The sequence below is a fragment of the Equus asinus genome, chromosome 19 (genome assembly GCF_041296235.1).
Source record: "Equus asinus isolate D_3611 breed Donkey chromosome 19, EquAss-T2T_v2, whole genome shotgun sequence".
Classification (NCBI taxonomy): domain Eukaryota; kingdom Metazoa; phylum Chordata; class Mammalia; order Perissodactyla; family Equidae; genus Equus; species Equus asinus.
The window spans coordinates 25,089,190-25,110,155 of NC_091808.1; the positions used below are offsets into that span (position 1 = coordinate 25,089,190).

Here is a 20,966-nt window from a genome sequence, read left to right on the forward strand (position 1 = left end):
GGCCTCATGGCAGATTTTTCAGAGATGAGGAGAAGCTTGGGAAGAGTTGGCAACAAGAGAACTGGACAACTACAGCAAAGGAAAGGGAACTGGGTTATACTGAGTGGTACCTGATCCGGCAAGGAGGTACCATGCTATTAAAGAGTGGAAAGAAGAAGACGCAACAAGTTTAGGATACATTCTGAACTATTAGAACCCTTTTTGCTGAAGCTTTGAAGATTCACCCATCCCTATACAAATCTGGGAAGAAAATACATGGTTCCTAAACGATTACTTTGTTGACTATTTGGCAGGAGTCCAAGAAAAATTCTAAGAATTCTTTGTGACCTTCGTCAGAATAACATCCATTTGTAAGTGCACGACAAATGTAACTTCAGATTCTTTTGAGAAATCTATGTGTTAACCATAACTTGATCAAGCTCTTTGCCAAGTTAAGAATACAGAAGGAATAAAGTGCAACAGAAGAAGCTACCTGAAAAAGAAACTAACAAACATTATCTTGGTTCAGATTTCAGGCCAGGCACAATCATGGTCCAACTAAGTAACCTCACTACTTAACTTATTTATAAATACACAGACATGCAAAAACAGAAATGTCCCTTTTCTTATTAGTTTTCAGTTGGCAACTGTTATTGAAGGCTTACTTTATCTTTAAGCTTATAAAGCAGTAGGAAAAGCTATGATAAAAGAACCTAGTTTAAGAAAATATATAAGGCAGATACACAAGAGGAAAAGCTCTTACCAGGAAAATCATTTTGCATAACTTCTTTGGAAAAGACCGCTTTGTTCACAGGGCTGAAATTGTTTTGCAGTTTCAACCACAAACCAAAAATGTCTGTAAGAACTTGGATAGACACTGATGAACGGACATAAAAGCAACACAGATTTGATTTATTTATATTCAGTCACTCCTCCTTAGCACTTAAAAAATTAAGGCTTAATCATGCACATAGAAAGAAAACAACACTTACTAACCAAAAAGGAAAATTGCTTGTGGAAGTTCCCTTTGGATATGAAATTAACTAAGGTTATAAAAACATTTCTTTAGTTAATGTGTATTCATTCATTCAAAAAAATCTTTGAACTTTTAGAGGCCAGCCCCATTGCCTAGTGGTTAAGTTCAGTCGTGCTCCACTTTGGTGGCCTGGGTTCACTTCCTGGGTGTAGACCTACACCAATCATCTGCAGCCGTACTGCGGCAGTAACCCACATACAAAATGGAGGAAGACTGGCACAGATGTTAGCTCAGGGCAAATCTTCCTCAAGCAAAAAGTGGAAGATTGGCAACAAATGTTAGCTCAGGGCAAATCTTCCACAGCAAAGAAAAAAAAAAGAAAGAAAAAGTAAGGAAAAAAGAAAAACACTTTGAACTTTCAAAGTGTTTTTCTTTTGGCCTTGAAACACTGAACATCAACAAAATATCAGAGAATTCCAGAACTCTGATGGTTAAGAGCAAAGATCTTATTTCAAGTGCTAAATTAAGAAGCAAACAAATAAATACCACCAACACAGCATCTGTTATCTGCTTGATCATCATAATATTGAATTGATTGGTATTTACCAAAATTTCTTCTTGGTTGATTGATAGAATAGTAAAGATCCAAAGTCTTAAGCACTTCACAGTAATATAGTAGTGAGCTTATGTGGATATTTTCCTAAGGCATTTTAAGATATGGCTGTGTTGGAGCCCCAGATGAAGAGATGACTGTGTGTGAGTGGGGAAAAGAGGATGGGATACAGGAAACAGTCTGTGAAAATTATGACTTGCACTTAGCAGGTGATCAGTAAATCACAGACTAGTAAAGTCTTAGATTTGGGACATAACCCTTCCTTTAAAGATGAAGCAATGGGTGCAGGTATATGAAAAGAGTTTCTCATGATCACAGGATAACTTAGAAAAATGACGAGGAGGATGATGACAGGCAGGGAGGGGAAATTAGAATCCCATATTTATTTTTAAATGTTCAAGAGAAGGAATTGATGTATGATTGGGTGTTGTTTTCTTTTCTTAGTTGATATTTGTTTGAACTTTGTATTTATGGCCAATGACAAAATGTCTAAAGCAGCAAGCTCTAATTTTACCTTTAGGGAAGTCTTAGAAATGAGCTGAACACTGGAGTGAACTATCAGACTCTGGGACAAAGTTAGGTATCTAGCTCAACACTGAACTCTGAGATCAACGTATTCCTTTCTCTCACCAGTACCATTCTGTCACTCACGATGTCGAGACTCTCCTTGAATTCTATCACTAATGGAAGAAATGAAGTGGAAAAGGAGAAATGGGGAAGCAACAAAGGCCAATGGAATCTCTTTGTTGGGGTTATGGCTTCAGCCAAGGGAAATCTTGACAAACTGGGAAGGTAAACTGAACACGGGCCATATCAAGATATCTTCCTCAAGAGGTGTGATGGCCTATATGTTCTCACTCAGGCTGGAGAAGTTCTTTTACCATTTCATGCTGTCCTGGTTTTGAAAAGAAAAATTGAACTAGCTTGAGGAAAAAGGGGTTTTGAACAAATAAGCAGCAGGTAGAGCTTGAAGATTCTCCAGACCTGTCTGGGCTTTTGCTCCTTTCAAATGGCAGCTTCACTCTTTCTCACTGCAGCCTGGTTATCGCTACAAAGAAGGAAATATAGACAGGCCAGCTCTAGGCTTTTACATCTCAAAAGCTACCAGTGAATGACTGAATATGAATTCTTTCTTTTCCATTCACAAAAATCCCAGGGGAGAGACTCAGTTGGAGTGGCCATCTCTCAGCCAATCAGCAGTGACCAAGGCATTTTCATTGGCCTAACTAGGAACAAGGGAGTGGGGATTGCTGTGCTATGGAGGCAGACCCAAGCTAAGGATGTAGAACTGAAAGGACGCTAGCAGATAAGTCCAGGTATTCACCTGTGGTTTGCTAAGTAACATGTTGTGTCGCTCAGATGTGTTTTTTTCCAGGTTGCAAATAACAGCAACATATTTTAGTTAAATCAACTGATAGAGATTTATTATAAAGATACATGGGAAAGTGAATAAATACAGAGATCCATCTCAGAAATCCTCTGGCAATCCAGTTAGCATTTCCTTTCAACATCAGGTAGCCAATGTCCGCTCCTCTGGTGTTCCTTTCTTACGATGACTCAGTTGAGATGGGGAGCAAATGGGAGCAAACACAAAAAGAGTTAATTCTTGACTCTAGCTCATGGCTTCTACTTTTTCACTTCCAGTTTGCCAACACAGGGTACCACCTTCTGTCTAAGTCTCTAAGGTCTCATATTCAAATTATGTGAGCTAGACTCTGATTGGGTAGACCAGTCACCACTGAATATAGCATGCTTTTTGGGGCAGAGTTTTCATGTCAATTCATTTTATACCCTGTTGGTCAGATACTCAAATTTGGCCAGTTGTCAATCATTGTTTCACTCAGTTAAAACCAGGAAAATGGGGCTAAGGTATATAGGAGAGTTTCTGCCACTAAAGAGCTGTAAAATTGGTGGGGGAGTAAAAGCTACCACAGGGGACACAAATATAGAAAAAAACAAAATATTCAGACTATTTAATTTTTCCCTCAATTTAAGCTAAAATATACAATTCATTACTTCATCTCTTGCAACATAGCTATCAGAAATAAGACTTCTCTTTTTCAGACAGAAACTTAACTTTTCCAAAAGCAAGAAGTTTTTTTTAAGTCACTCCCGTCGTTATTCTGGGGACAGAATGGGAATTTTAAAAAGAAATAGCACTCATGGAAGAGAGATGTCTGAGAGTCATTAAAAGAAGCAGAAGGGGATTTAAGGCAAGGGAGCTGAGAAGAAACTGAATGAAAGAAAAGGAAACAGAGGGTGGGGGTGCTAAAAACAGAAAACAAAGATAATCCCAAAGAGCAGTGTGCACAGTTCGGTGGCAATCAATCCCACTCCGGTTCAGTCACCATCATCTGCTCTAGGCTTCATTTCTCCTGGCCCTAGGCTGCTTCTGGGTGGAACAGCATGCTCAGCCTGTTTGGCCTCCTCTCTGTGCCTGCTACTAGCTGTGGGCCTAACAAAGGGAAGGCTTCAGGCTTCTGAGAGGAGGCTGCTGTTTCTCTCTGTGCTCAGCTCCTGGAAATTCTTAAGGGACAGGCTATAGATAAAAGATGTGGAGGAGGAATGGGGAGGTCTCAAATGATGAGTGAGGAGGCAGGTGGCTTGATTTTTAAGTTCCCCTGATACTTTTCATTATATATTTGCTGCTTCTAGAGAAACTGAAAAAGGAAAATAATTCATACATAGAATGCCTGTGCAAATAGCAAACCAATACCTACAACCTCCCAGGAGGTTCTGGTCTCTGCCCAGGGTACAGTTTCAGAGCTGTAAAAGGCAAGGGATATATACACTGATATGACCCAATCCCAGGATGCTTTAGACCCAGAAAAGCCCAGACACTCCCATAGCTAGCAGTGACCTCGGGCTTGGGGAGCAGCGACCTTGCAGAGTGAAAACCTGGGAGGAGCCTAAAGCTGGGTCCACTGTAGAGGAAGCCTAGTCATGAGGTTGGTTATGTGCTGACAAGCCCTTCTCAATCTTTTCCGAATAACAGGCCTGGGACAAATTTCTACCCCTTTAGAACCAAATCGGTGGCTTTAGACTAGAATCTACTTAATGAATAAACCCCAAACCAAGTTGTCTTAGAATTCAAGGAAAAGGTGAAAAGACCCCTAAAGTCCCAAAATCAAAGGATGCAGCTCTCCAAAGGTGGAGTTTTAGTTTGAGTCAGCGTCGGTCAGTTTGCGAGGGTTGGAATCGTGGGAGAGATGGCATAGCTCAGGAAGAGATCAGGACTCCTAACGTGCAGAGGCTACCAGTTACTGAACCGGCTGTTAAACTCCTTTCCCAGAGTGGAGCACGAGTGGGTAGAGAGGCGGGGAGGCTTTTTGCCCGAGGCAACCTTGTCGTTCCTTCTATTTCTAGGGAAAGTCCAGTCTGTGGATGAGCACCGTAGGGCAATGAATCAAATGGTGACTTTCTTGTTTAAAAAAAATCTTTTCTGCAAGCACCCCTCCGGTGGTCCGCGCGCCGCGGGCCAGCTGTTCCGGGCCTCTGTTTCAGTCTGAGGCCTCGGTGAGCCCTGCAAATCCAGCTTCCCCCGCCCGCACCACCCAGCTCCGGCTCCCTGACAGGTGTTTTCCCAACTCCCGAGGCCCACGATTTTGGGGAGTGGCTGAGCCAATAAGATTTCCGTTTGAGGGGAAGGCGGGAGAGAGGGCGTGGCCAGTTGGGTCAGCGCGGGGGCGGGGCTTGCGCGGCCGAGCCGAGCCCGCCCGGCGGCGTGCGGGCGGCTTTATCCGCCCCCTCCACCTTTTTCCTCCCCGAGCCTTATTAATTTCTCTGTGGGGCTGCAGCTGGAGACCGCGGAGCGTTGGAAATGACGCTCGGAGCTTTAATTACCGCAGCCGCCGGACAAGTGTGAGGCAAGCTGACAGGAAAAAGAAGGCGAGGATCCGGGGAGAGGCAAAACGCTTTCCCCCTCCTCCCCTCCTACTTTGGACTGGAGGTGCAGGGAAACTGAAAAGGGAGCCGAACATAGCCCGGCTGGGGGAGAGGCCGGAAACCTACCGCCCCTTTGCAATCAACTTTTTTTGGAAACCTTTTTCCCCTTCCTTTCTACTGTGGACCAACCAGTGGGAGAGAGAGAAAGTGAGGAGGGAGCGAGAAAGCGAAGGCTCACAAGGGGAAATAGCTGCACAGTCTGGCCCGGAGCACCCGGCGCACACACTCGAGCACCCTCCCACTAGCGCGCACACTCTCCCCTCCCCGGGTCCCGGCCCTGGGCCCGCGGGCGCGGATCGGCCGTCGGCGCTCGGAGCCGGTCCCCCGCGCGCCGGTCCCCGCGCGCCCCCAGGCGCGCCTGGCTGAGGGCTCTCCTCCGCGTGCGCGAAAGGGGATATGCCATTTGGACATGTAATTGTCGGCACGGGATCTGAGACGTCCAAAAAATGAAGCTGGCGACAGGACTGTGGGTCTGGGTGAGCCTTCTCGTGGCGGCGGGGACCGTCCAGCCCAGCGCTTCTCAGTCAGGTGGGTCGCGGTTCCTTGTCGCGCTCCCGTGGTTGAACCCGCCGCCGTCGGCTTGGCCGCGGTGGTGGCGCCCTCGCCCCCTTCGCCCAGCCTGAGACCCGCTCGCCCCCCGGGAGCGGAGGGACCACAGCACCGGGGCCTCATCCTTGAGCTTTCGTTCGCCCCTGTCTCTGTCCTCAAACTTAACCTGTGTGTGTGCGTGTGTTTTGTGGATCGTGAAAAATCCCGCTCTGCGTCCCTGCCCCTTTTTTCTCCCTGTTGAAGCCCTTTCTTTCTGGAGCTTTTTCTGTGAGTCGAAGCGGGATCCCTGCTGGGCGCGCCTGTGGTGCGGGACGTGGGAGACCCAAAGCCCGCGTCGGAGGAGGCGGTCCTCTCCCGTCTGCGCGCCCCGCCGGGGCCGGGGACGGACGGACAGGGGTCCCGCGGCGGTGCCACTGAGCCGCTTAGGAAGGCTGTGAGGAGGGGACTCCGCGAGCGAGGCTTTGCACCTGTGTGTGCTGCCGGCAGCCACTGCGCCCCTAGTCGCCCGAGCCTCGCGGGGTCAGACCCGGCGTGAACCCAGCCTGGGCAGCTGGAGCGCGGGGAGCGGGCGGGCGCGCCTCGGCCCGGGGCCTGGAACTCTGGGCCTCCTCGGCCGGCGTCCCGGAGACCTCGCCCCATTGACGGGAGGGGAGCTGCTTTGCCTGCCTGACCCCTTAAAAAAAAAAAAGAAAGGCTTGACATACTTGAGCCCGGAGTCCGGCCTTCCCGTCGGTTGCTGTGTTTGGCTCCAGGAAGAGTTCTTCCTGCAGTTCAACTTGCTATTGGCCGGAGTCCCTCCAACTTCTCTGTTTACTGCCCGGCGCGGCTGCCGAGCCGGCCCGGCGCGCGGATTGACTGAAGCCGAGGCGGGCGTGGCTGCGCCGTGCGCGCGGCCGCTGTTTGCTGGAGAGGTCGAGCGCCGGCGACCTGGACGGGCACAGGGCCGGCTGACCCCTGGGGAGGCAGCGCAGTGGGGCTGGTGCTCCGCGGCGCGCAGGGCTGATGACAGCACCTGCAGTGCGAGGGAGCTCAAAGTTTCTGACGCTTGAGTTTCCTGGGGATGAAAGTGGGACAGGAAAGGACGGAGGAGAACCGGGGTCTCCCGCGGCCAAGGGCGGCCTTTTGGAGAGCCGGAGAGATTTCCGGAACCTTCCGGGGCTGGTAGCGGGAGCGTGGGAGGCGGCTAAAGGAGATAAAGCCCCCGGCATTGGCGATGGGAGAGCTTTAGGCCGCCGGAGGGTGTCCTTCTGACCTCGCCAAGAAAACAGCGCGCTGTAGTTTCCCGCTCCGCCCCCGCCGCCGCCCCCTCCTTGCCTTGTAAATAACAAGTTACAATCATCGAGTCTTTCAAAATGACCTTCGAATGGCACAAAGCGCGCTGTCTGTACTGGCCGTTTGCACCCTCCCAATTACTCCGAAATTCTTCATGCGTACCAGGTCCCGCGTTCCAGCCACCTCCGGACATCACCAACACGGACTTGAGATTCCAAGCGGCCTCCTGGATACATCCCTTTTTATCTCCCTCCCCACGCCGAGTCCCTTCATATTTTCCCTCAATGGGTTGATTATGCACATTGACCCATTCAAAAGCGGTGGCCACTGACAGGCAGGCTTAGCCGGGAGGAATTTCTAGGAGGCGACCTACTGGGGGCTGTCTGGTTCGGCCTCAGCCGCTGGGGGACCCGGCTCCGAGTCCGCAGCAATTGGGTATTAACTGTGCGGCTCGTGGTTGAGCTATGCCGAAAAGCCCTTTTCAGAATTTCTGCAAGGAATGTAATCCAAATTAGTTCTGCAGCTGTCCCCTTCCTTGTCTCAGGCGACACCGCCTCGCGCCCTCGCTAGTCTCTTCTCGCTCCCCCCCCACCCCCCGCGAATTGTCAGACCCACAAGTGAGCCCATTTAGAGCGCGAGGATTAGCGTGCCATTGTTGTTCCGTGTGTGACTGTGTACTTGAAATTCTAGGGGCACAAAGGCGAGCCTTACTCGTTCAAAACACAAAGTGAGCTAGACGAAAGTGCCGCACAAAGACCTCTCGGCGCGTCCCGGTGTAACTGCAGCGCGCAAGCTAAGGTGATCCACTGGCACCTGGAAATGCCCTGGGACTTCTTTTTTCATCCTACCCCACCCCCACCCTGCGGCACCTGGCAGGGAAAGTTCTGCTGGTTTTAATGTAGCGCTTTTATAAAACCAAGTTACTGTCTGGTGTATGAGTGAGGCTTTGTGTGTGTGTGGCTGTGTTTGTGTGTCTGTATGTTCCCAAGTAAATACATATTGCGTGTCTCCCCTCTCGCGGTTAGCAGTCAGTAGCTGTTTGGAGGAGTTTGTTTTGGTCCAAATGAGAAATTAAGTGCGGATAAGTAAACTAAGCTGCCAGAGGGCGACAAGATGTTGAGTGAATTGCTTTTAGATGAAACAAATTAAGGAAACGAGGGAAGACAGTCTGCTGCTCGCATTATTAGACACGCTTGGAGTTCAGGGGAAAGTGGCACATTTTTGAAATGCTAATTTCTTAAGCAGCAGAAGGAATGCACCTTATTTACTGATCTCTGTGAACAGAATAAAATCTAAGGGGTTCCGATGTATAGATCTAAGATATTTCTCAAAATAGTTGTAACGGAAGAGGACCTGTTTTTGTGTTTTCTCCTTTTGCTTGAAAAAAATCAGCTTTAGAGAAGGTGGTATTTTAGTAATTCTGAAGGACTTTGCCTGATTTCCAGTGATTCACTTTATGTATAAATACTATAGCCAAAGGTCCTTTATGTGATAATTATAAAACCTTTACCACCAAAAGGAAAAATTCCAAAATTTCTGTCTGGCATGATTGAAAAATAATCAGTTACCTTTGTATTGGAATAAAATATAGAGTAGTATTGAACTGATACCCTTAACAAACATTGATACTTATGTGATGAACAAGTTCAGTTTCCATTTCTTATTTGCAGATAACTTGGTTCTGCTTTTCATCCTATAAAGGAGCATACATTTTTCCTATATATCATGCCTCCAAACTTAGAGTTTTTTACATTTGAGAAGAAAAAGGTGATTAAGACTTAGTTAAATATATTTTCAAAACCCATCAATCCTCTTTCCTACACATGCTTGCTGTAAGCACACCCGTGGGTACACTCTTTTCTTTTTTCTCTTAATTTTGAAATTCTTATATATGTCAAAGGGGCCTTTTTAAAGAAGATATTTTTTCCTTCAGAATGCTTCTTAATAAATTTATACCTATTACTGTAACTATAAAACACTTGAAAATATTATAATATGGACTGTTATGATAAAATTGAATGACTAGTTGTATCATGATCCCTTGTATTCTGATTTTTTCTCTTAAACCAAACTGCTTTTATTTATTTTAATTATGCATGCATAGAAAGCCAAATTTTTTGAAAATCAAGGCACTGACTACTTTATATATATTTTCATTTAGTCACTGGAAATGTGTCTTAATTAAGAAATTGCATTAGAATATTTACCAGGGCACGCACTTCATGGAACAGCTACGTATCTTTAACCTGAACACAGTAAGTTTGTGTTGGCTGATTTTTAGAGTTTGCATTCATTTGAGGGAAAATCATATTTCCTCCTTAAAGTGGATTCAAATATTTAGTATTCATGAGCTTTCATTCCTTTGCTTCTTAAATAGAAGCACTATTTATCATCTGTCTTCTGCATTCACCCTTTCCATTACTATGGGTTTTTTCTTTACATCTTATATATTCACATGTGTAATTTTAATAAATAATATTTTCTCCTCCATCACTAAGGGTATTCTCTTTGTGTGTGTCTTTAGCAGCAAGCTGCCACTCAGCCTCTGCAGGAGTCCTCTGAGTCAGTTTTCATTCTTTCTTTCTGATAAATCTGATATGGCTGGTTGGCCGGACAATTGCCAGCCATTCCATTGCTCAGATTTATTCCTGAAAGAAAATAAAAAGGCATCGATCCGAGATCACTAGCACGTCTCAAAAGCCCAGACTCCAAGGCCAAATCATTCTACAGAGAAGTCCATTTTTCCCTTTCTCTCTTCCTCTTTTCCCCTCTTGACCAAGAAGGAAGGAGGACTACTGCCATTTAAAAAATGCTGGGAGTGCAAGGAATTGTGCTCTTTCTTAAATATTCTCTGCACCCTTGTGATTAGAGCCACCTTGAGATTAATGACTCTGTAAGAGGCACATTTTAGACAATAAATCGAATTAGGATGCCTTAAATACTACAGTGCTTCAAAGTGGTGTCATCTTTATATTATTTCAAGCCGGTTATTACAAAAATGTAAGATATATTAAAAATAGCAAACAAGTTTTTGCTTTATTTTACTGTGTTTTGCTGCTGTTGGATATCCATGTGTAGTTTGTAAATGCCTAAAACATAAATGAGGCAAATGATCAAAAAAGATGTTCTGTTACCTGCAAACTTGTTGGCACTTGCTGTTTGATTTCACCCTTTTAAGAGATACTGCTTTAAGAGATGTTAATATTTATATTGAAATTAGCTTATACATGTTCAAGACTACAGCCATTCTACAGAAATTGTCAAGCATTTTCCATTGTTACCTTTTACAGCGATCTAATGAGGATGTATGCAGGGTAGAATTTAATCATATTATAGAGTTTTCTTCAGGTTATATCGTTTTAGCAATAGACTACTATGTTACATTTGACCATATGAAACCAGACTGCATCTTTTATCTAATACTCATTTTCTGAATTATTATAAATATTGGGCAGTTGAGTAAAACCTTACTTTTCATTCATTCTAATATAGCTACTGACTGAAGTTTATAGTTTATAATGACAAATAGTCCCTTAATTTTACCTTTTTTTTAAAATTAAAAGATCTGAAACTGTAGCTTTTCTACTTAATTTGAAGGCGACTTTGCCCAATTTGTGATGAAGTGTGATGCAGGACATAGCCGGGTGGTTTGAATCAGGATTTCTATGTGGTGGGGACAAGGCCTCCGATTTCTTTTCAATGTCTTGAGCAACTCACTTCATGTCTTTGTGACTTGGTTTGTGGGCCTGAAGGGGAAATGCATGTCATGTGCCCTCTATTTCTCCGCTATATAGCAGTTTTCTGAAAAATGGCTTTAAAATCTTCTCATAACAAGTTAATTGATATATTTAAAACATGTACACGTATGTTAATAAACATAATTTCAACTTTCTAGCAGACCATTGCTGTCAGAAGAGCACCTGTCTAAGTGATATGAAAGGTTATTTACTCTAAAGCATTTGTATTTGAAGACTATTTCTCAGAAATGTTACTTTTCAGGATTGTTCCATGGTCTCTTTAAATTTCATTGTATATGGCTTTTTTCTTTTTCTGAGTTGTTGATAATTCTGACATGTTTATTAAATAAATTGACCTATTTTCCAATGCTTTAATCAAAGCTTTAAAACCACTTTCTTGTTTTTGTATTTGACACTAAAAGTGGTGCTATTTGTTCTCATTTTTTTAAGGAGAAAGAGAACTGTCTCACTTTTATGACATGGAGGTGAAATATATTATAAGGCTATTTTGGGCCTAGTTCTAAAGTCGTTTTTGAGCATGTGGTAATTGTTTTCTAGTTATTTCCATTTTGAATAAGTGATTGCTCTGCAGGCCTGCTGCTCTGCACAACTCCAGGGGGCAGCAGCCACACAGAATGTACTGGGAGTGGTGCTTTCCTAGGCAGAGGGTAGTGACACAGCTGCCCTGCTGGTTGTGATGCTACAGAACAAAGCCCCAGAATAAAAGTTAGGAGAATTGGGTTCGGGTCTTACAATCATTTTCTGTGTGATCTTGGGTTTTTTGTTTTTTTTTTAAGATTTTATTTTTTCCTTTTGCTCCCTAAAGCCCCCCGGTACATAGTTGTATATTCTTCGTTGTGGGTCCTTCTAGTTGTGGCATGTGGGATGCTGCCTCAACGTGGTTTGATGAGCAGTGCCATGTCCGCGCCCAGGATTCGAACCAACGAAACACTGGGCCGCCTGCAGCACAGCGCGCGAACTTAACCACTCGGCCACGGGGCCAGCCCCAATCTTGGGTTTTTTTAATGATTCGTTAGATAGAAAAAGGATCTGCAGATTTTTTAGAAAAAGAAATCCATTGGGTTTTCCATTATTTTTGTAAGTAGAACTGTTTTTTCATGTGAATTCACCTGTGTGGCCCTGGTGTCTAAAGCAGGGAAAAGAGAGAAGGAGAGCGTGTGTTGAAGCTGCAGCCAGAAGCCTGCTCTGTGCCCCGACTTTGGCCCCTACTTTCCTTCCTCTCTCTTCTCTACTCTGCTGCCCTGACTTGGCGGAAATCCAGCACTGTTTAGGAACCACTGATCTAGTCCTGTCCTCTCATTTTTTAAGTGAGGAGATTCGTAGCACAGGAAGTTAAGTGGTATAAGTTAATTGGCAGCTCCTGATACCAGGATCATTTTCTTTAATATACACAGAAGTACTTGAAAAGTTGCAGACACTTAAGAAAAAAAGAAAGAAATACAAAGTTGTGTTGTTTTGAAAGAGAATTGCAAAACTGAAGTGGAAGCAAATGGATTGGAACCATGGTCCTAATTATCAGATGGTGAAGTTCTTTGCAAGGGGAAGACTGTGGATCATCATCATCTTTAATTTATATTTAGGAAGTAATCATTGATTGCATTTATAACTGAAAGCACATTAAGATTAAAGAAATAGAGCAACTTTGTTAAGGCATAGTTCTGTAAGAGGATCTGTTTACCTGGTAGGACCTATTCTGGACATAGAATTTTGACCCTAAAAGTCAGGTAAGAGTTGCTCACACTAGTATCTGTATATGACAGCACCTTCAAGAGTTGCTTTTATGTGGGACTTTATGGAGATGATCAGCTAGAGAATGATTCTTTCTCCATTCTGTATTAAGTAATATCCATGCTTAAATAAAATGGATTATGAAGAACAAACAGTGCGTTCCTTATCACCAATTAGTTGGTGAGGACCTTTAACTGGCAAATCCATGGGAATACTTCAGATTCATCCATGCCCATCCTTGGACCCAAGGGTCTTTATCTTTTCCACTGTCTATGCTGGGCCCTCTTCTTTCTTCAGACCCCTGCTAAGATCACAGTTATATTCTTTGCACAAGTGCATAAACTAAGATTTAAGTACTAAGACTTTATAAATTTATTTCTGTGGCACATTTGCTTCCCCCTAGTTGCCTTCTGCAAGATGCTGCCTCTGGACTTTGTGACTTTGCAATGTTGTTGATTTAACCTTAACACTCTAGTTGTCGCTGACTTCCTTCAAGCCGCCAGAGCTTTCTCAGACATCATGGGCATTCTCATGACAGCATTCTCATGGGCCGTAGTGACAGAAAGGAGGTTTGAAACTTGTTCTGGCAGGAAGAGTCACTTCCTGTTAGGAATTTGAGATGAAAATGAACCCCCTGTAAACATTAACATGGACACCATGAAACTTCCTTTGCAACGTCATTAAACTTCTCCCTTGAGAGGTGGCTCAAGATCATTACTGTTAATCATCTTACTTCAGGGATTACTGAAGCATACTAAACACCAATAAGAATATGCAAGACTCAGTTTCTGAATCCAGGGAGTTAAAGCAATAGTAATCAAGGCTGTATGAATGTTCTTATATATGTCATTTGGAACGTAGTCTAAAGGTGTTTAAAGAGAGGAAAATGAATGGCGCAGTAAACACTCATTTATTTTCCAAAAGGATGAGACTTGTAAATAATCAGTTTCATCTACTACATCTTTACTACTTTTCTGACCTTTACTTAGGTATGGTCCCATAGACATCTGGTATAGGGGGACATCCAGGTTTTAAGCCTTTAGGACACAAGTGGGGATTGTAAACCTGCTTTCAAAAGATGCGTCTGCTGGCCTTCTATGGTCTGCTGAGGATATCTCGTGGCTGGTTAGGACTGAAAAAACTGGCAGCAGATTCTCCAGGTTCTGTGACTATTTCTGCCATGGTTATAGCTCCAGTAATAAGTTGTGCAAATCCTGTGTTCCAGGATGGGTCCCAATCTCTAGCAGGGTGATACCTAATTGAGGTCATGGATGGCAGTGACTTGCTTTAGGCAAACTCTTCTTCTTTTACTAAAATCTTTGTCATTATTTCCTATTCTTCCCTGTGGGTTTAGAGAATATGAGTTTCTTTCTATAGGGACCTATGAAAACCAAATAAAATTAAAACAGAATAATATTTCTTTTAGACACTCACTTTTATTTTTAGGAGTTCCTTTTGTCTGATCATTTTGTCTAGAACTAGAGAAGTTAAACAAGTTCTTGGTGTTTCTTAAGGAAATTTGATTGCATGGCTTATTAAACTCTATTTCCTCAGATTTTTATTGACCTCATCTAGTCCTTAAGAGCCTCAGAGCAGGGATATTGCAAGATCCTCTTTACTGGCCCCCTTGTTCAATGTCCTCTTACCTCCAAGACTTCCTTCTTGTCACTGCCAGATGACTATTTCTAATATAATACTTTTATTATCCTAGTTTCTATTCAGAAGCCTTCAATGGATTCCTGTTATAAAGTTCAAAGCCTTCTAAAATTGTCTTCAGTTTCCTTTTTAATTCAGTCTTGAGTTTCTTAAGATGTATTCTGTCTAAGCACCAGACTGACCTAGTCAGTGTTCCATGACTGTGTTTGCTGGTGTCTCTGCTTTTGCCGGGTCCTTTCCCTGCATTCATGGCTCGCTTGGTGCCTCACCTGTCCAAACAGTTGGATCTTTTCAGTTCTACGTTAAATCATGCCTCCTCATTACGTCTTCCTTCACTAACTGCCCTAGCCTACAATCCTTATCTATGCCGCTTCCCTGGGATTTCATCTTAAAACCATACTGTAGTTTTAACTTTTTAAGAGCAAGAGTTTTTATTCCCTGTAGAGACTAATGTGGTACCATATACATCTTTAAAAATACTTTTTAAATGAAAGAATAACATACATTTGCTAAAACAATTTTAAGCTCATTCATGGATGGTGATTATTTGTAATTAAGCCATATAGTGCACAAAGTAAGCTATTCTAAAAACATAATTAGAGAATTGTTAATAATAGATTTTAGGCATGTTTGCCCTGGGAATTTCTTTAGTTGCTTTCTTGAACTTCCTAGGGTATTTCTTTCAATGGAGTCTTTCCAAGAGTATATCTTTTGTCCCCATTCCCATTTTTAGAGTCTGCTCATAATATGGTACAAAGTATTTCTGTTGGTTTTATTTTTGGTGAGTTAAATATATGTGAATACCATTCTTAAATACGTAAGTGTTTTGTAGTCCACTATTTTTCTGTGGCCATCATATTGCAATTTCTTACTTAACTCCCATTTAAAAATTTTAATCAGTTTAAGCAATAAGCATGTACTGACCCATCCTGACCATGTCAGGAACTGAGGATCACATAGAAGAAGCTCAAGATACTAACTTTCCCCTTTCTTTTAAAAAAGGATAGACAAGACAAATAAAACACAATACAAAAAAATATGTTATTAAGTGATGTTCCATACTTTTTGGGAGGAATGTTTGCCTCCAGAGAAGTGCTAATAAGTATTTTGTGAAAAATGAATTCCAGACAGAATGTGGCATTTTCTATTCCTAGATATATATGATAATACAACTTTGTTATAACTAAGATTTCTCAATATCTTAAAATAGACAACTAGACATATGCCTACAATTTTAAAAGGATCCTATTAAGGAAACACTTGCAGCATAACTGAACTGAGAGGTGACTGGGCTTCTCTTAGTTGCTCTTTCAGATGATTCACTCTGCATTCTGAAAATTTGTGAAATGAGTATAGTCTTTATAGAATCAGATGCTACCAGTGAAAATGCTCTTCCAGACATTTCTTCTCAGGTTACCAGATTCTAAGAAATGGTCAGCCTTTCTGGGTCACTGCTGTGGCCTAATTTACCTTAATTTACAGTGGTCTGAAAGAGTTAATATAACTTTCAAACTTACCTAACAGTCTGCCGAGTAATCTACTAATGAGAGAATCGGGCATGGAAACATGAGTGCCTCTCTCTGAAGTTAGAACTTTCCTGATTGTTTTTCTTCCAAGAATCCCTGAAAAGAAAGTTTGAATCAGGGAGTCTTGTTCCTACTTTGTAGATGAGGAAATAGAGATAGAAAGAAGTAGTGTGTCAGGGGGAAGCCTGCCTGGTGCGTCAGTCCGGTACAGTTACGTGTGTGCTCCGTCCTGAGAGCCTCTGCCTGCTGCTCCTCAGCCTCTCGCCTGCCTTCTCCCCGCGGGAGGAGCCAGTGGTGCCTCCTCCACCCTCGCTGCCCTACTGTGCTAGAGAGGGATCTCTAGCATAGCAGATCCTCTGCCTTTCAGGCCAACAGCTCTTTTTACTCTCCCTGTAGCCACTTGAAGAAACATGTCCAATAAATCCGTCAGTTAAGGAGTCCTCCTTTGGGTTACTCTGTATTTCTCCTCCTCCATTATATTCTCCAGAGTTCTTTCTTTGTACTGTGGATGTTAAGGAAACCATCATATACGCCTTATCTTCTTGAGGAAACTTCAAAGTAGGGGCATATCCAAGGTTTGGGGACCTACGTTTATGCAGTTTGGGGAACCTCTTTAAAAGAAACCTGGAAATAGAAATATAAATTAAGTAGTACTGAGCCTTGGGAGGCACCAATGCAAGAGCAGGACTCCAAAGCTGAGGCTTTAAAAAAAATTACAGTAAATCTGCCTATGTTTGAAAAGTATACATTTAGGAAATAATATTACCCCTCTTTTACTGTGAATTTTGGCTGTAATTATATAATTTTTTATTGCTTTTTTTCTACTGCATGTAGTTAGTGGCCACTATTAATGCAGAAGAATGCATTGCTTCAAGAAAAGAAAATTATCATATGGAATAAAATCACACTGTAAAACCCTTCAGTATATCTTTGGATGATATAATGTACTATGTAGAGATAATTTTCAGAATATTTTCTCTCTAAATATGAACATGCCTAATCCAGGTATATATCCATTTTCTTGACATATTTTTAAAATGGGTCATGTAATACTGTCTCTTATGCGATTCTGTAGTTTATAATGGTTGGGTGTGATTTAAGGAAGCTTGCCAGTTTGGGTATATATAAACACTGTATTACTAAGGCCCCACCCTATGAAATACAGCTCATCGAAATTTTAATCATTTGTTATTTAGCATGGATAAAAATCTGTCCTTGTCTTTACCCTCTGGGTTAAATGTGACCATTTTAACTACAATAGACATTTTTGCAAGCTATGAATGAAACAATGCATCTAAATTAAAATCAAGACTCAGCTCAGATATTTGGTAATATTTTAATATATTGACACATTTAGGTAATAATAAAAGAATTAGTATTTCAAGTCACACTTTTACTATGCAAAAATATCAGCTAAACAGTTAATAATATTTCCCAGTTGTTTTAACTTCAAATTTAGCAGCCCCACTGTCCCTGGTGATATATCGAAACCTCAAAAAGGGTACATGGAATTAATGGAAACTGAAGTGATTTGTATTCAGATATAATTCTTTAGTGGCCCTTTTCTCTCTCTCTCCTTTTTTTTGTAAGTACAGGATGAAATTTGAAAGTATAAAAAGCTTTGAGATAAATTGAAATAGACAAAACATTTTAGGCAACTGTTGGTGAAAGGGACATTTATTATTTTTTCTGTACTTACTATATTGCTTGTGGCCAGAATTAGCACACCATGAGCCAGAGAAAGAGATAACACGAACAGAATGGCACGCAGCTAATTTTGTTTAGCAAATTTAGATCTGATACATGCTATTTCACTCCTACAAACTGACTCAGTCACTCTTTGAAAGGTACAGATGAAGTTTGTCTCCCACAGTCTAACAGCTTTCACTCAATATTTATAGGCTATATAAAAATAAATTTCTATAAGTACCATATTTCTCACTGGCAGAACAAGCACTGTGAAGGTAGATTTATTAATGAGAAAAAAGGAAAAACAAAATCATTTCAATTGTTCCAGGTATGCAGAAAATAAATATATCAAAATATCCAAAATATTTGTTTCAAGGACATATATAGTGGGCTTTTGGTATTCAAGGATTTTGACTACTTGTGAGTGAATCAGAAGTCGCATTATTTTCTGGTAATTTTGTGATTGAGTCTGGTGTGTGGTTAGATGCATATTCTGGAACTAGTTATTCATCTGCTATAGAAACCAACAGGACGGGATCCACTGTACTTATCAGGAAGTGGCTATAAAACAGAACAAACAAAAAACCCAAACCTTGGTCCTTGTAAAAAAGTGCCATTGTCCAAGAGAAGAAATTTTAGTGAAATTTCTAAATGAGGCAAACTTGTGTGAAAGAATGTCACAAAATATGTAACACTTGATGGAAACGTGAGTGTAGAAAAAGTCAGTAATTTGTACAATAATATCCGTATTTGGGAATATCTTAAGAAACATTCCTAAAAGTCTTTTCTAGCTGTGTGAGTTGCAAGGTCTCTAAAGAATTATGATGTTATTTATATATCTGCTAGAGCTTCATCATGGCTCAAGACTACATTCTCCATAATCAAACTCACTGTAGAGAATAATTCTCATATTCATGAATTGTTCATCTCATCATATCCAGTGGTTATTTCAAGGTTAATTTTTTCAGACAGCTTCTCTCTTGATTAAAGTCTGTAGTAATTGTATATGTGCTGGTATAGCACATGAAGATTTTAAACTAAAGACATCTTTGATTTCATACCAAGTCAAGATCAAATGCTTTTCAATGCTTCCTACTCAAATATATGAAAAAATAACTTCAATGTTTGTTTTTTATTTCTACTGAGAATATGGGGATTTTGGTTTGGCATTTTCAAAACCCTGTAAACCGCTATGTCCTTTAAGGGTATGAGCAACACCGTATATATCATTACCGGGACTATTATTCAAGTGCTGTCTTCCTTACAATTTTACTGATTGTTAAAATATTGAAATATTTTCTTACCTGATTCGCTTTCCCAGATCTCTTCCCTGGAACTCCTCTGTCAGATTTTTCCAGGTGAGACAACTAAAGAATTAATACCTGATTCCATAATGGACTTCAGATCTCGGCTCTGGCATATGCCATGATCCTTTCTGATATGCCTTTGCCATAGTCACTAAATGTTGTGAATGTCGCTCTTACACATAAGGAAAATTTTGCCATAAAATATTTTAAAGTAATAGGAATATAAAGAGTATCATACTAACTTTGCCACAATGAAGTATTAGCCAGCTTGAAGAAGGCATGTTTCTAAGTTAAGTGTATGACAGCATAGGTGTCTTTTTATGTGACTTGAAGTTTGAAAAGAAATGGTTTAAAAAGGATAGACAACGTGTCATGGGTTCACATATTGAATTAGCCTAGGAGAGAATTACATAGGTGAGGCAGGCCAAAGGACTCCAGTAAAGCAGATGCTATGAGTTTTCCTGCAAGTAGATGCAGATGCTACTGTGTCATATGTGTCTATAAACTGGGTTGCTGAAGAATCACAACAATTTGAATTTGTGATTCCCATAATCTATGTGATAATAGCCATGTGACATGCTAATATTATTAATCAGAATGAACAGTTATCTGGCAATGTGTCACTGTCCCCTGTGTGTGTATTGTCACTTAAGACATGGGACTATCCCTCGAGGGTACCACACATGCTCTTTTCATTTGTGGTAGGTGAGGAAAAGAAAGCATCCGATTTAAAACTTATTTTTTACACATTAAAGTGTAATATTGTGAAAGTAATTGTGAGTATCAGCTTAATTATGATATTCTTGGTAACTTAGATTTGGACGTGTGATTTATTTTTTTGCAAAGACAACTATATTACAACGGAATAATGGAGTGCCATTTCATTTGAAGAATGATTAAAGAAAGATGTAGATGCCAAGCATGGAAAGAGGAGGCTTGGGAAGGGGGCATGATAACTATCTTCAAAAGTTGGAGGGCTGCTACATATAAGAGGGATTAGCACTGTTCTGTGTAGCCTTGGAGAACAGAAACATTAACAGCTGTTTGAAATTGTAAGGCGTCAGATTTCGGTTGCACGCCATCAAGGAGTTTCTCACAGTGAGAGCTTCCCAAAGCTGACATGGGCTGTCCTGGGACCTGGTGAGTTCCTTCATGTGTGGGGTGGTAAGCTCTGATTTAACCTCTTCTATGATGATGAGGAATGAGTGAGGCAGCTGAGGAACAACTGCTCAGTGATGTTGGCGGTGGGGATTGGGCTCTGTGACTTCTGAGGACGCTTCCCACCCTCAGGGTTTGTCACAAGCACACCATGCCCAAATATCCTTTCCTGGTCTCTGAAAAATAGAGGCAAAGAACTCGATGTCTCTGTGGCTAGGATTCCCGTCCAAATGCTTTTTGCCATCCTACTGATCTTCATAGATGGGTGGATTTGTGAAGGCTGTTTAAGGTTGTTGTTCTTAAATATAAAATATTTTGCTCTTATTTTTTTCTCGAGAGTCTTTATATTAGATATTCACACCTCCAGTCCAATGTACTATGACAAATAAATCATTCTTAATTTTAAAACTACACAATGAAGAATAAAAATATACAGGCTTGAAAATACATTTATTTCATTGTGCTCCTGGGTTTAGGTCAGCAGGTATTTATAAGATTGGCTCTAACTAAACCAGTGGGAGAAATATATGGGAAGGTGGGGACATAGGCAGAGCAGGAAGTTAGAAAACTGGGCCTCCAGTTGGGAGGGGAGGGGAAAGTATTGAGAAATAACAGCCAAAGAGAAGCATTTCCTAAAGGGACTGAAAAATCAAAAAGATAAAAAGATGAAGGCACATGTGCATGCCCCGGTTACAAATAAAGTAGACCTTTATTAGTCCGCTTTGTCAGTATTTAACTTCAAGGCCTTTGACATTTCAATCTCTTTTACTTTTGGATCTACACTGTAAGACACACACTAAGTAAAATGTT

General features: G+C 41.6%; 2 protein-coding genes across 5 annotated transcripts in view; one reads left to right on the top strand and one right to left on the bottom strand.

Moving 5' to 3' along the window:
• Positions 1-4,210: 4,210 nt before the first annotated feature.
• On the bottom strand, positions 4,211-19,144 carry LOC139041014 (uncharacterized). Its single transcript, XM_070489143.1, has 5 exons — positions 19,074-19,144; positions 16,388-16,626; positions 7,708-7,824; positions 6,767-7,419; positions 4,211-4,334 (listed from the first exon to the last, which is right to left on the bottom strand). The coding sequence occupies exons 1-4, from the start codon at positions 19,142-19,144 to the stop codon at positions 6,842-6,844; spliced, it is 1,005 nt and encodes a 334-aa protein (XP_070345244.1). The 3' UTR covers positions 4,211-4,334; positions 6,767-6,841.
• ERBB4 (erb-b2 receptor tyrosine kinase 4) overlaps positions 5,903-20,966 on the top strand; it is a 1,100,930-nt gene continuing 1,085,866 nt past the window's right edge. For all 4 annotated transcript variants that reach the window (XM_070489795.1, XM_070489798.1, XM_014851360.3 and 1 more), the window contains exon 1: positions 5,903-6,041. In XM_070489795.1, the coding sequence (XP_070345896.1) occupies positions 5,960-6,041 (82 nt within the window). In that variant the 5' untranslated portion in view covers positions 5,903-5,959. The remainder of the gene's footprint in view (positions 6,042-20,966) is intronic.